Source organism: Tamandua tetradactyla, chromosome 5 (assembly GCF_023851605.1).
Source record: "Tamandua tetradactyla isolate mTamTet1 chromosome 5, mTamTet1.pri, whole genome shotgun sequence".
NCBI classification, from domain to species: Eukaryota; Metazoa; Chordata; class Mammalia; order Pilosa; family Myrmecophagidae; genus Tamandua; species Tamandua tetradactyla.
In genome coordinates this window covers 191,664,904-191,680,366 of record NC_135331.1, presented here as the reverse complement: position 1 = coordinate 191,680,366, position 15,463 = coordinate 191,664,904, and the positions used below count along the sequence as shown (strand labels likewise).

The 15,463-nt window shown below is 43.0% G+C and overlaps 1 protein-coding gene across 1 annotated transcript in view; it reads left to right on the top strand.

Moving 5' to 3' along the window:
• Positions 1–15,463, top strand: part of SAMD3 (sterile alpha motif domain containing 3) — a 49,649-nt gene that overhangs the window by 13,252 nt on the left and 20,934 nt on the right. Inside the window, exons 4-5 of the mRNA XM_077162886.1 lie at positions 11,912–12,097; positions 12,331–12,415. Of these exons, the coding sequence (XP_077019001.1) occupies positions 11,912–12,097; positions 12,331–12,415 (271 nt within the window). The remainder of the gene's footprint in view (positions 1–11,911; positions 12,098–12,330; positions 12,416–15,463) is intronic.

Here is a 15,463-nt window from a genome sequence, read left to right as displayed (position 1 = left end):
ATTGGAACTGATGGAAGAAATAATCAGTGGATTTGAGGATAAGATATTAAAATCATCCAGTTTGAGGAACAGAAAGAGCAAAGAATAAAGAAGTGTGAACAAAGCCTGAGGAACCTGTGGGCCACTATCAAGCGTACAATAGTGCATTGTGGGAGTCCCAGAAAGCGAAAGGAGAGAGAACAGTAAAAAACAAGAATGGCTGAAAATTTCCCAATTTAATGAAGCCGTGAATGGACACAACCAAGATGTTCAGTGATCTCCAACCAGAATGGACCCCAGTAGACCCACACCATGCCGTGTTGTAATCAAACTGTTGGAAATCAGCAATAGAGAATTCTGAAGGCTGCAAAAGAGAATTAGCATGTCACACATAAGGGAGCCTCACTAAGATAAGTGCCAATTTCTCATAGAAGGGAGGCAAGAAGACAGTGGGAAGACGTATTAAAAATGCTGGGTGCGAAAAACTGCCACCCAATAGCTCCATATCTGGCATAACTGTCTTTCAAAATGTGGATGGAACTAAGGCATTCCCAGATATACAGACGCTAAGGGACTTGATCACCACTAGATCAACCCTACAAGATATGCTAAAGGAAGTTCTGCAGATTGAATGGAAACAACCGTAGACAATATACTGAAGCCGCATGAAGAAATGAAGATTTCCAGCAAGGGTAATGACACAAGTGAATATAAATACCAGGACTATTTTTTTTTTATCTGTAGCTCCACTTTTTACTTCCTGGGATCTAAAAGGCAAATGCATATAACGGTTTGGATTCATAACATATAAATATATAATTTGTGCCAAGATAGCACAAAGATGTGGGGACAAAACGGTAGAGGAACATAGTTCACCGGTGCTGTTGAAGTTGTTAAGATGTTATCAAAGCAAATGAAATAAATGTAGATTTAGTCTGTTAAATTTAAGTCCTGTGGTAGCCACAAAGAAAGTACCAGAGAATATCCAAACTAATAGAGACAGAAAATAGAGTATAGGCTGTCAGGGATGAGTGCAGGGGTAAAGGGAGTTAATGCAAAATGAGTGCAGGGTTTCCCTTTGGGGTGAAGGGAATGTTCCAGTAATGGATGATGGTGGGGGGGTGCAGTGCTGTAAATGTGAATAATCCATGGAATAATATGCTCGGGAGGGGTTGGGATGGGAAGATTTATGTTGTATATATGTTTCCACAATTAAAGAAAATAAAAGAACTGAAGAGATGGTGACAACTAAATGCAATTCGTAATACTGGATGGGATCTAAGAATGAAGGAGAAAAGGCTCAAAAGACATTATCAGGGCGTAAAAATTTGGAATGAAAAAAGTAAGCTTTACATTAACATTCAGTTTCTTGAATTTGATAACTGCACTGAAGGCTAAGTGGATATCTTTGTTTGTGGAAAATGAGCTTGGAAACATTATGCGTTCTAGGAGTATGTTTGCAGCCTGCTCTCAAATGTTCAGAGGATAGATGATAGACAGACAGGTAGATAGATAGACAGACAGATGGATAGATACTTAGGTAGTAGATAGATGGATGGCAAAAGTAGCAAAATGTAAAATTGGTGGATCTGGGTGTCTGGAGGTGGAGTGCGGGTACGCTGGAGTTCTCTGTATAAGGTTCATATTATTTTTGCAACTATCTTGTAATTTTGAAAGTATTTCAAAATCAAAAGTTAAAAAAGAAAAAGAAGAATCGAAACTTAAAAATAAAGTCACATGGGTCTCTATTAAAATGAAGATTCTGATTTAGCAGATCAGGTGTGGGGCCTGAGATTTTGCATTTTTTCAAGCCCCTCAAGTAATGCCAATGGTGTTTTAGGACCCCCCCTCTTTTAGCAGCAAGGCACTAGACTAAGAAGAAACTCTGGCAGTGGGACCAGGACATCAGGATGTTGTAAAGTTCCACCAATAATGCTAATGTATGAGAGCTGAGAACAATTGCTGTAGGTTACAGGGAACAATCAAAGAGTATCAGGCAATGAATTGATTTGATAAGGTAGACATTTTTGTCTGCAGATCACTGGGTGGCCAGTGATGTAGAGAATGGGGTAGATAAAGATAAGAATGCTAGATAAAAATTCAAGCAAGAGATAATGAGCCCCCAGGTAGGGTAGAAAGTAGTTTGGGCATGTTAAGGACATGCGAAGAGAAAATCAACAGGGCTTGGTGTTGGATTAAAGGAGAGGGGACGGGTCTTGCTAGTTGTTAAGTTTTCTTCTGAACTTCTGACTTGGGCGGCTGGGTAAGAAGAGTAATGCAAAGTAGGTCAATGTCCAACACCTTAGTCAATAGAAATGAGTCAGTGGGGGGAGGGGAAGAGATTCTGATGAAGTTAGGGAGTCTTCTCATCATTTTGCATATTAGCATCCTGTATCAGTAAATGCCCAGCGGGAGGCAGCCGGGACAGCAGTTCATACCACAACCTCACAAGGAGAGAGCCTCATCATTTTTGTTCAAAGACCCAGTTTTCTATGATAAATCAGGTTACTTAAAACTTTTAAATGGAAGCCTTCAATTTTTATAAAATTACATTGTGAGAGATGTCAAGTCACAACTTCTGGTGACATAGGGCTGGAAAAAGACTAGTGTCCTTATAAGAAGCAGAGAGGAGTGACAGATAACATGAAAAGATGGCTCTTTCCGTTTGTAAGCTGCTAGAATGCAATATACCAGAAATGGAATGGCTTTTAAAAAGAGAATTGAATAGGTTGCTAGTTAATGTTTCTAACGCCGTGAAAATGGCCAAATTAAGGCACCAACAAGAGGTTACCTTTACACAAGAAAGGCTGACACCATCCAGAACAGCTCTGTCAGCTGAGAAGACACGTGGCTGACTTCTGTGGGGATCTTAGGGTTCTGGACACTTCTCTAGCTGGGAAGGCACACGGCGAAGTCTGTTAGCTTCATCTCATTTCATAAAGCTTCCCTGGGGGCGCCTTCCTTCTGGCGCCACCAAAGTGAGAGGATTTGGAAAACGCAATACAGAGAGAATGCCAATGAGCAAAGCGAGATGCCACCTCTGAAAATACTGAGCAATGTCATTACCAGGCACACGTGAACCCTGAAGGAAGTGTGGCTGTTTTGCTAAATTGTTCGTACACACCACTAACTCGATGCACTTGCAGGTTTTGCAGCTGCAATGGCTGTTCTTCACAGCAAACTATTTCACTTGTTCCTTGCTCTTCTCCCTGGAAGTCCAGAAAGTGAAACCATTTTTACAAGACTAGAAAAACATCGCAGTTCCTGGGAACTCTAAAAGGGATGATTCGTGAGCTAACTCTGACTCCAGAAGTCAGGAAGGGTTCAGTTGAGCAGGACTTGGGCTCTGATCTTGGTTCTATAAAGGAGTCTTTGCCCTCAGTCCTCTGAGGGAGCCACATAGGATACAGCTGAAGCCAGTTGAGATGCTGAGAAGACTTCCTTGGGAGACTTGTGTATGTGCAATGTTTTATCTTTTTCTAATTATCCACAGCTTCAGTCTTAATTCTTACATATTCTTTGGGTGCCCAGAAGATCCTCTCCAAGCACCCATATCTGCCTTGCTAGCATTCATGTCCCATTGGCTTTTATATCTCAGACTTCAGGGCTTATTCATCTGACAGTTCTTTATAACGTCATCTCAGTTTGGTGCCTTACTAGCCAATGGTTCCTTTGTCATGGGTAGGGTATTAATATAATCCAACTCTCTTTTTTTAGAGGTATGACTTCTATGAGTAAAAACACATTTATGGAATGAAAGCTGTCTTTATTTGCTTGTTAAGCATATTACATTTTATATATCTCTCCAATGTTCCTAAACCTGTGCACAACATTTTTTGTCATAAACTGTTCTAATCAACAAGGACATGGATAAATCAAAACAGATAACAGCCAACAACCAAGTATTGGAGCAGGCGGTGTGGGGAATTCAGACAAAGGAGACAACATGAGGACTAGAAGAATGGGGGAAGAATTCACCAAGAAAAGTGGGGTTAGGAGGAGCCTAGAAGAGTGAGGCATTCTGGGTGAGGCAGACACTGCTGACACACACATAGCGTGTGCAAGGCTTGTGCCTTGACTGGGTCTGAGAATTCACTGTTCGTAAGATGATAGCACACAGGACTGGACCATATTATGAATTATCCTAAATATCAAATTTGAGGTGTTCAAATTTGGGATGTTAAGAAGTAACCCTTCATTGGATTTTAATATTTTTGTAGTATCTGAAAATCCTATTACCTGCTTTTTTATGTGTGATGATGAGTAAAGGGGAAATGAAAAAAATTCCCTTGAATTTGAAAGTCAACTAAACTGGAAGCAACAGGTTTTTTTGTTTTTGTTTTTTTACTTTTAAGATTCCTCTGATCCATAAAAAAGCACGAATGCTTTGTGGGTTTGAGGTTCACTAGTCACTTTCTCTCTAGAGCAAGATCGGCTACTTTCACAGGGATAAAATGACCATCAACATTCAAAAACTCCGAATGGAGTTGTAATATAGAGAATAGAGCCAGGTTTTTCCTTCTAAATGTGAATTTTATATTCAAATATACAAGTCATACCTGAGGAGCTGGAATTAAAGGATAAGCCTGTCTCAGAGCTGTCCTCAGACAAAGGGAGGATTGCTCTACTCGTAGGGAGACCAGATAGTGAAGATACTTTTGATGAAGAGATGAACACAATACAGTAGGTCCCAAATGACTTGCCCACCATGTCCACTGCACAGTGTCTGAGCCTCAGAAATAAGAGAATTCTGAAACACCTGTGCCACTCAGTATGTGAGCTCACACTGGCGAACAGGAAGGGTGTCATGTCATGACAAGTGGAATAGGGTGAAATTGACATGATGATTTACAGAAGGCAGAGGTCTGTCATACTCAAGTATTGAATATGAAGTTGTCACCTACTTTTATACTTGCTCTTTAACCTATGGGTCTTTCATATTTGAAATTAAATATCCAATTTGGCTCCTGCCTAATCCTATCATTCTTTCTGCTCTTGAAAAGACATTTGAAATTCTTTGGCAGACTTGGAATAGTTGCCAAAATGCTGGGTTCTTGGATATTTGAGGTGACTAATGGATCATACATGAACTATAGATGGGAGATCACAAATGCCCAGAGACACCTCAGCTTTTCATAGACTCTAATTAAAGAGTGGCAGTTTAAGTGATAGTTCAGTGGTTTTTCAAATCAGATGAAAATTTGTCATGAGCTCAGGACAAACGTAAGAGGCCAGCAACAGCCGGGTATCCATGGGCTGGTCTGCCAGCTCTGTTCGGCCCTGGTCCTTCCTCTTTTCCTTTTTTGGAGACAGCTGTATCATGGATATGCTTCTGGGCATCCTTGTCTAATCACCATAGCTTCCCAGGTCCATAACGAGCTTCCTCCACAGGAACCTGGGAGGCTGGCAAGCCACAGAAAGATTTTCCTTCCTGCTGAACAGTATCTTTGACAGCTTTCTTAACCTGTCCAGACCTCATAATAAGCAGCACTGGGCAAGCGCAATTTGCAATGGTCACTCCATCAGACCAGCAGTCATGGGTCCAGATCTTGAATTGCTTCTTTCTCTTGGACGTGGTGATTGTGAGAAGCAAGGGCACACTCGTGTACTGGGACATGGGCCTATGCCTGGGGCCAAAGAGCCTGGGAAGCCATTAGCCAACTCCACCTGGCCCTTCAATGGACTGACACGATGAAATGAGCTTTATGTAAGATGGAAGGTAGGAAGTCAAGCAGGAGAAGATTCAGGAGCTGTAGAGGGGGATAAAGTGTGAGAACCTGAAATTAGAAAAATTAGTTATTACCCTATTTTTTAAACTCTTTTTTCTACTTGTTTTAAAGATTGGATCATTTCTTATTGATTTGTTTTCAAGTTCACTACTTTCTCCTATTTCATAGCCACTGTGCTGTTAATCCCATCCAGTACATTTTTTATTTTGTATTTCCTTTTTCAATTTCTGGTTAGTTTTAATAATACCCAATTTCTCTGCTAACATTGCAATCTTTCTGCATGTTTTCTTTAAAGTCACTGACTGAGCACTGTTGTAACAGTTACTTTAAAATCATTGCCTACTAATTCCAATAACTGGATAATCTCAGCTCTGTGGATTGTCTTTTCTCTTGAGACTGGGTCACATTTTTCCATTCCTTTGTATGTCAACTAATTTTCTATTGTATTGAACATTGTGAAAGTTGTAATGTGGAGACTTGATTCTATTACAGACATATGAAGACTGTTTTTGACAAGACTGTTTTAGCAACAGCTAACTTGGTTGGACTCAAACTGTAAATGCTGTTTCATGGGTGTCAACTCAAACTTCAGTTCAGTTCTTTTATCTTTAGTTGGGCTACTTACAGTCTGCCCTGCCCATGTGTGGTTCAGCTTCAGCCAGAGATTTAAACAGTTTATGCACAGAGTTTGTAATTCCTCCTCAGCAGATCTTCCCTTGCTGGAATCTCCCCCTTATTTTCAGCAGTTATGTTGCTTTAAGATCTGTCTACTGGTGCTTTAGTCCAGAAAGACTGCAGTTTTAACAGCGCTAACCAAGGCCTATTGTGCCAGTTTGAAGCTAAATTACGTAATCCAGAAAAGCCATGTCTTTTAAACCTTGTTCAGTATTTTGGTTGTGAACTTTTTGATTATTTCCATGGAAATATGACTCACCCAAAATTGTGGGTGGTAATGTCTGATTCGATGGTTTCCATGGAGATGTGTCTCCACCCATTCAAGGTGGAGTTACTTACTGGAGTCCTTTAAGAGGGAACCACTTTTGGAAAAGCTTCAGTGCCAACAGAGCCCACAGAGCCAGAGACCTGTGGGGATGCAGAAGGAAAACGCCCCCAGGGAAAGCTGTTAAAGAAGCTGGAAGAGAAAGCTAGCACAAGTCGCCATGTGCCCTCCTACAGAGATGACCCCAGCAGATGCCAACCAGGTGCCTTCCCAGCTGACAGAGGGGCTACGGACAGGATCATCTTTTCTTGAATGAAGGTAACCTTTTGTTGGTGCCTTGGACATTTTCTCAGCCTTAGAACTGTAAACTAGCAACTTAGTAAATTCCCTTTTTAAAATCCATTTCATTTCTGATATGTTGCATTTGGCAGCTTTACACATTAAAACACCTGTCCTTGGGCTAAAAACTATAGAAGGAGGAAGTCACCGCATGACATTGTCTTCTTCAGAGTATAAAGTCCTCTTTAGAATGCCTGCTTTTGGCCACCCCCACATCTTCAATTACGTATTTTGTATTTTGTCTGGTGTTTATAGTTATTAACTGTGAGATAGTTGGTCCTGTGAGTTTAGTTGGCCATTGTAGAAACAGAACTCTGCTAGCAGACTATTGAAGTGGTCCACGTTTGAGTAGTGAATGTCTGGTTCGTGCAGTAGCATGGCCTGTGGGGCGAAAAACACAAGAAATAAGATGTGAGGAAAAGTTGTGACTCTTGGGTGTGAGAAATGAGGTAAGATAAAGGAATGTCAAGGTGTGAAGCCTGAATTGCCAAGAGAAAGAGGCAGAGAAAAAGAAACTGGGAAAAAGCAATCGGATCCTGGTTTTAAAACAGAGAAATTATGAATTATTTTAGAATACTGAGCATGAGATAAACAATGTGCAAATTATTGTTGGAGGTCTTGGTCAAGAGATGGGAAAGAATTATTGATGATGGAGTTGTACTCCATCACACAGAGCTCTAGGCTGAGACCATGGGGGTTGGTGAGTTTCCAAGGGAGAAAGCACAGATCAGGGAAGAGGGCTCAGTGGGCAAGGACCAAGTCGTGCGTAAATGCTCCCAGAAGGTGATGGAGGAATACGTCAACAAATAAAACAAACACATTGTCAGAGAGAAATGGAAAGGCGAGAAGGTGATTTTTTGCCAAGAAAGAAGTGGTTGATAGTACTGATTGCAATTAGAAAGTCATGGAAAATGCCAGGACTTTGTGAATGAGGAAGTCATTACTGACTTTTAGGGAAGTGGTTTCAGGAAAGTAATGGGAAGAGATTGAGATGCAAGAGGTTAAGGAAAAGCTGGAAGGGAGTGATTTGAGGGATATGCTTGGAACATAAGCAGAGAGTTGATTTTCCTGCGGTAATGGAGGCAAGCAGGAACTGCTGAAATGCTGGAGACTTTGTCCAGACCAAACTGACCTCAGCCTTGCTCGAATAACGAGTCCTACCAGCTGACGCTGTTCATTTTGTTTTCCCAACAACAATCATTGGCCATGAACTCTAAGTAACGCTCTACACATTAGGGGTAAAACAAATAGTCCTGCCCTCATGCAGCATCTGCATCTGCTCTGATCCCGACCTCTGCTTCGTTTTTCTGCACACTGGGGTCCTGTCTGCAGAGCTGGAGCAGCCAGGCCTGCTCCTGAGCTCACCTAGGAGAGCCCGGTCAGACCACGACGTGTGCTTTTGGGGAAAAGGGGAAGAATTAGAATTTTTTCCACTCTTAAGTTAGACAAAAATGTCGAGTCAATGAGCTTTTTCATGAGAACACCTATATCATCATTTTTTAAAATTAGTGCATAATGCAATAATGATATATCAAAGGAATCAGCGTAACCTTATTTTACGTTTTATTTATTACAAATATGATCTCTTCCTATAAACTGAGTATTCAGTGTCATAGGTTCCTACTCAGTTCATCTGAGCTCAGTCTGGGGCGTTAACGTATTTTAAAAGCTTTCCAGTTGAGTCTACTTTGCATCCAGGATTGGGACCCTTGGATTAGAGATTTGTTGTTGTTGTTTTTTTTTGGGGGGGGGGGTCTTACTAAAGAAGGCTGGGTCTGAGACGGGAACAGAAATGCTAGTGACCTCTTAGTCTGAGAGTGCTTTTTGCTCGCTGCGCCTAGCTCAGGGTGACTTCCGGTTTTCTGCCCACTCTAGTTTTATGAAGATGTTAATGAATAATGTCAACATCACAGCAAAGATTTTTTTAACTCCATCTAGTTTAATCCAGTGTAAACATCATTTTATAAATAGGAAATGGTTATGCCTACAGTTATCTGATTCTGAATTAGAATGTACTTGAAATTTCTGATCAGTAATTATTCTTGTGTAGCCACTTTTCATTTGTAGTAGTTGACATAGCTTGCATTCTAGTCATTTCCAGAATACCCTGTATTCTAGTTTGCTAAAACTGTCAGAAGATCGATTGGCTTTTAATAAAAAGGGATTTATTTAGTTAAAAATGTATAGTTCTTCGGAGAAAAGGCAGCTAGCTTTCATCTGAGTTTCTCTGTCACATGGGAAGGCACACGGTGACATCTGCTGGCCTTCTCTCTTGGCTTCTGGGTTCCAGTGGCTCTCCTGGGGGCGATTCCTTTGTGCATCTCCAAACATCTGTGCTGAGCTGCAAGTGCTGAGATGAGGTATGCTGAACTGCTGAGAGCTCCTCTGACCTTTCTGTTTTAAACCTCCAGCTAATTAAATTAAACCTCACTCATTGTGGAAGGCATTCCCCTTAGCTGACTGTAAATGTGATCAGCCATAGATAAGTTTCACATGCTGATGATTTAAGTCCAAACAACTCTAGGCACCATCACCTAGCCAAGTGTGAACCTAACTATCATACCCTGTTAAATTTTTTAAATGCAAATGATGGGAAATTTTATTCCTCATTTTGCCTAATGACTCTATTAGGAACAAGATGAGGCATTTAGCTCTGATAAAGCATGTGTATTTCTTCCTATTCCCAGGTATTTGATAAAATAATACCTTGCTATATAGTTCCTACTCTGACATTGCTGAGAAGAACGTATAGAAGAAAATCTAAACCTTGTCAGATACATACAAGAAAGAACAGGAAAGTAAAGATTGTATTAAACTCTATTGTATAGTGATGGGATATGAAGTTATCTATTGGTGTAGAACCACGTTAAGAGATGGCAAACTCAAAAGCCTGCTGGGGCTTGCAGCTGACTTAGCTACTTGAGCTTCACAGGTAAAAGCAGATCAATGCTAAGCCATTGTACTGAAACTTCCCTTAACACCTGCCTAACTGTATCACCTTTTAAAACTCTTGGAAAGGCACAAAATGCAACCAAACAAAACTCATCCTTGTAATCCCTGGTCTGAGTAGATAAAGGAGTAATAATTTGACCATGGGAGAAAGAAACATAATAATAGAATATGGAGCAGGTGGGGATTGGAGGAGAGTAATTGGCATAGTGTAGATCCTGATGAATATTAAATAAATAAGTGAATGAATGAATGAATGATTGAAATGAGAGAAAAACATACAGGAAAATGGTTTGGGTTGAAGCCAAGATTTATGTCTGGGAAATGTCTGTTGCTGTATTGCATCAAGAATGAAATTATCAGTGTGACTATTTTAGCCAGGACTTAATTTATTTTATTTAAAATTTTTTTCATTGTATAGTATAACAATATATACAAAGCAAAGAAATAAAAAAGCAATAGTTTTCCAAGCACTCTTCAGCAAGTGGTTACAGGACAGATCCCAGAGTTTGTTGTGGGCTACCATGCACTCCTCTCAGATTTTTCCTTCTAGCTGCTCCAGAATATATGAGGCTAGAGGGCTTAAATACTTTTTTATCATCACAATCGACTTTTTTTTCCTTGCCAGCACTTATTTTTACCACTGATGCAGTGACTGCCAAACTGAGGACAAAAGAGAGAGAGCTTTGCATAAAAACAGAAGAGAGTGCTTTCTCCTGCTTTCTTTGTTCTCTACATTCCAGTAGAGCTCGCACTTTCTTATTAAAACTCTAAAGGAGGTTGGACTTTCAAAACTCCTCTGAATTTTATTTAGAACACTGCAAATTCCATGGTTGTACAGTGAATTAACCTACTGAAGCTAATTTAGGATACCTTCTATTCATGGTCTTCTACTCTGACTTGCCTCAATTCCTTCATTTACGTCCCAACCAATCCTGTTAATATCATGGGTTGACTGCTGTTAGTGCCTCTGATTAGCTGTTGCTTAGAAATTTAATTACAGATTCTTCTTTTTACATACTCAATAATCATTCACTAACTTGAAGGTCTTAAAGTGGCTTTGATAATTTTTTGAACAGCCTTATTGAGATATAATTTGCATAACATAAAATTCGCCCATTTAAAGTATATAGCTCAATCAATTTTAGCAAATTTGTACAGTTGGCAATCATCCCCACAAATCATTTTGGAACACTTCCATACCCCAAAAAGTTTTCTCATGCCTTTTTATGTCAATCTCCACTCTATATCTAAATCTCCCCAGGTTGCTTTCAGTAAGTACAGTTTATCATAGTCTTTTCTAGAAGTTTTGTTGGAATGGTATCGTGGAATATCTGATATTTATTTTATCTTAGTTTGGGTGGTACATGGTCTGGGAATCAAACCTTGGTCTCCTCCATGGAAGGCGAACATTCTACCAGTGAACCACCCATGCACCCTCATACTTCTTTTTAATTGGGAAACTAATTTTACTTTAATAAGATAGCCAAAGATAAATTAAATTAGGTGGATCTCATATTCCACTATAAAGAGTAGCAGGATAAATTAATTAAAAGAAGAACTTTCTTGACCAGGTGTAACTCTTTATCATGTACCTCATTTTTATTGCTGAATTGCAACTTATCATTTTTTTTTGGTTAGATATCTTTTCCCGTTTTGAGCTATGCATTCTAAGTTACCTCTTCAAGTCATGCCAATTATTATTTTTTCCAGCTTCAGGCTTTATCTTTGTTCTAAAGTCTATATTATCCTGACACTTTTTCCCCCAGAATTAAATGCATATAGAAGGAAAGAAAACAGAAATATCACAGGTCCTCAAACATCTGTAGCTAGATGAATGGACAGAAGACGGATTGATGACATCTATGTATTTAAGTCTCAAGAAAGCAATTTGGATCTTAGGTTCTCCAAATGTAGAGAGTTAAGTTGCTTATATTTGGAACAGAATTCACTCTTCATGTTTTTTATTTACCAGAAGGAATGCAAAACACCCTCCAGTGAGGAATAAAGCATTGCAATGGACTAAATCCTACGTTTTACCAGAGTTTCCTTATGATGTCAAGTGCATGCTGGCTGAGCAGAAGCGTCCTGACCACAGCATGAGGATAAGAATCATTGAGTTCCTCCAGGCCGACATGACGAGGCATCTGGACGGCTCGTTGTGAGTATAACAGGGCAAATGTGCTGCTTTGGTGGAGGGTCTATCTGCAGAGTAGGGTAGAGACGCTTTGGAATCAGCGCTCTTCCATGTTTGCATGACATGCGTCTAATAAGCCCAGCGTGGCCCACCATTTGAATGTTACTGAGCAAGATTTGGAGCAAAGTGAGCATAATTTGCGCTCAACTGAAGGGAAGCCATGAAGTGAAGCGTGTGCTCCTCATTGCGGTGGACAGGTACCCCAGTACCCAGGACTACAACGGCGTGGTCAGCTCCCTGCTGCAGGCATACCCTTTCCTGGATGAGGACGGCTGCGGCTTCGTAAGTGACCCCACAGCCCCATCGCACTCATCTTGGCCCAGCTGAAATGATGACCTTGTGTTGCCCATTGATGTCATGCCTCATCCCCTTGCCTTTAGTCTTTCCTCTCTCTCTCCTTCCGTCTGTCCATCTGCGCCTACCTGCTTCTCTGTCTCTGTCTCTGTCTGGCCTCTGATTCCCCTGCTGTGGCTCAGTGTCTATTTGCCCATTTCTATAGCAGTCTCTGACTCTCTGCCTTTGTTTTGGGTCTGTCTCTGGCTCTGCTGTTTTGATACTTCTCTGTTTGTCTCTGTCTCTCTGCCTTGTGTTTCTTTGTCTCTGATTTGTCTCTTTCTGCCATCCTCTTTCTTTCTCTCACTGCTCTCTGGGAGTTCATGTATAATGATGGGTCTCTTGGAAGGGTTTTAGAGGACGCAATTCAGAAAATGGAATGGATGTGACAAGTGCTAAATTGGTGCTGTCATCCGTGGACTGTCCCTTGTCTTCTGATTAGACCCAGTGGAGAGGTGTCTGGCCTTGAGCTCTTGGTCTCCAGACTCACCTGGCCCTCTCGTGCCTACTGCCTGCTGTCCTGATGGAAACATGAGCAAAAGAACACCCTGGGGACCTCCTGGGGCAGCAGTCCTCAACTGCTAGGTGTGCATTCCTGTTTAGAAGATTATGGTTAAATTGGCCTGAGGATGGAGCCCAATATTAGTAGTTCTTAGAGGTCCTGAGATGGTTCAATGTGCAGCCACAGTTGAGGACAGTACTCCAGGGCTGAGGACCAGTACTCCAGGGTTGAGACCAGTACTCCAGGGTTGAGGACTGGTACTCCAGGGCTGAGGACTGGTACTCCAGGGTTGAGGACCAGTACTCCAGGGTTGAGACCAGTACTCCAGGGTTGAGGACTGGTACTCCAGGGTTGAGACCAGTACTCCAGGGTTGAGGACTGGTACTCCAGGGTTGAGACCAGTACTCCAGGGTTGAGGACCGATACTCCAGGGTTGAGACCAGTACTCCAGGGTTGAGGACCAGTACTCCAGGGTTGAGGACCGATACTCCAGGGTTGAGGACTGGTACTCCAGGGTTGAGACCAGTACTCCAGGGTTGAGGACCGATACCCCAGGGTTGAGACCAGTACTCCAGGGTTGAGGACCAGTACTCCAGGGTTGAGGACCGATACTCCAGAGTTGAGGACTGGTACTCCAGGGTTGAGACCAGTACTCCAGGGTTGAGGACCGATACCCCAGGGTTGAGACCAGTACTCCAGGGTTGAGGACCAGTACTCCAGGGTTGAGGACCGATACTCCAGGGTTGAGGACCGATACTCCAGGGTTGAGGACTGGTACTCCAGGGTTGAGACCAGTACTCCAGGGTTGAGGACCAGTACTCCAGAGGTTTTGACTCACACATCTTGAACCTACTGCCTCTTGGGCTAGAAGCCCGCAGTGCAGCTGTGGACAGGCATGCTGGCGTACTGAAAAAGCGCTCCTCAGAGCCCCTTTTATACTGAAGACCTACCATCTGTCATTGAATTGATATTACTATGCTTGTGTTTCTAAAAAATAACTTAAGTGTATTGTTGGAACCAGTAACGCATTCACATAATCCCACATACAGAAGCGACCAAGGGAGATGGGTGGAGGGTTTCCCTCCCTCTCCTGCCCTCCAGCCGCCAGGTTATCCCCCCCACGGTAAACCAGTTGTTGCAGACCCCTGCCGCAGGAGCTTGGCCCACAGAAGCACGTCTATCCGGTCACATTTTGAGAGTGGTTTCATGGTTTTCAAAGTGAGACAAACAGAGAATCATGACTACTTCTGCTCGCTGTAGTGTGCGTTTGGGCTGCATCTGTTGCCAGCGGCACTAACGCGACACGGGTGATGGGTGATGGGCTGGTACAGGGCCCGGCGGGATCGCTTAACGGGGCAGGCCCTTCATGGGGTAGCGGGGCGGAAGAAGGACGGGGCGCGCGGGTAAACTTTCACCCCAACGCCCTCCTCCGCGTCCAGCCGCAGCTCCCGGCGCCGGGCTGGGCTCCCAAGCGGCCCGGGGACACTGGCGGGTGTGTCCACAGGCTCTGCAGTTTTAAGGCTCGTTTTAGTCTCAGGTTCTCATTTTGAAAACTTGCAAATCTGTACAGAAGCTGAAACACCGCTGTCGTGAGGAGCCATCCAGACCGGGCGTTTGCGGTCTGGGCCGGGGCAGCCTGCTGCGCCAGCACCTTGGTGGGGCCACTCTGTGTGCGGAGGTGTCAGCACCCCCCAGCACCCCACGGCTGGGACACCCAGAGCCTCCCCCATGCCCTGCCACCTGCCCCTGGGGAGCAGCCACCCCGGGCTGAGCATCGCTGGCCTTGAGTGACCGGTATGGCCCCTCGGCCACCTTGATTTTCCTCTCCCGTGTGTGTCTGTTTGTTTGTTTTGAGGGTTCATTTGAAACAAGTTGCAGATGCCACCCCAAAATGCCCTAGCATGTATCCTGTAAGGGTAAGGATGGTCTCCTGCACAACCAAAATACCATTTTTATCTCTAAGAAAATTATGCTGCCATAATGATTTTACGTAATGGTCCATATTCAAATTTCTCCAATTATCCAAATCAATTTTTTGGTGTAAAATCTTATCAAGGGCGTGGGCTGCATGCGGTTGTTACATCTCTGTGGTCTCTTTTAACCTAGGACAGCCTCTCTGTACTCTCTTCTTTTTCCTCCGAATTACTGACGAGTCTAGCTCAGCTGCCTGGCCGGACGGCCACATACCCAGCTTGTCTGAATGTTTCCTGATGACTTTATTTAGCTTAAAGATGCACTGCTGGGAGGCCGTGTGCTGCCCTACGCATCTGAGGGCCCACCCTTTGAGGGCTGCTTCTTGTTTCCGAGTGCCGGGAGGAGAGCTGTTTCCTTGTAGAACTTTCCACACTCCCTCCGGCAGGTGAAGTAGGGAGCAGGGGGGTTGCTCTTCAGTGCGTGGATGTCTTCTCCCACACCTGCCACCCCAAGCCTGGCAGTGCCAGCAGGTGCACGGCACGGCTCGGAGAGCACTAGTCAGGTGAACGCTCAGGTGGAAG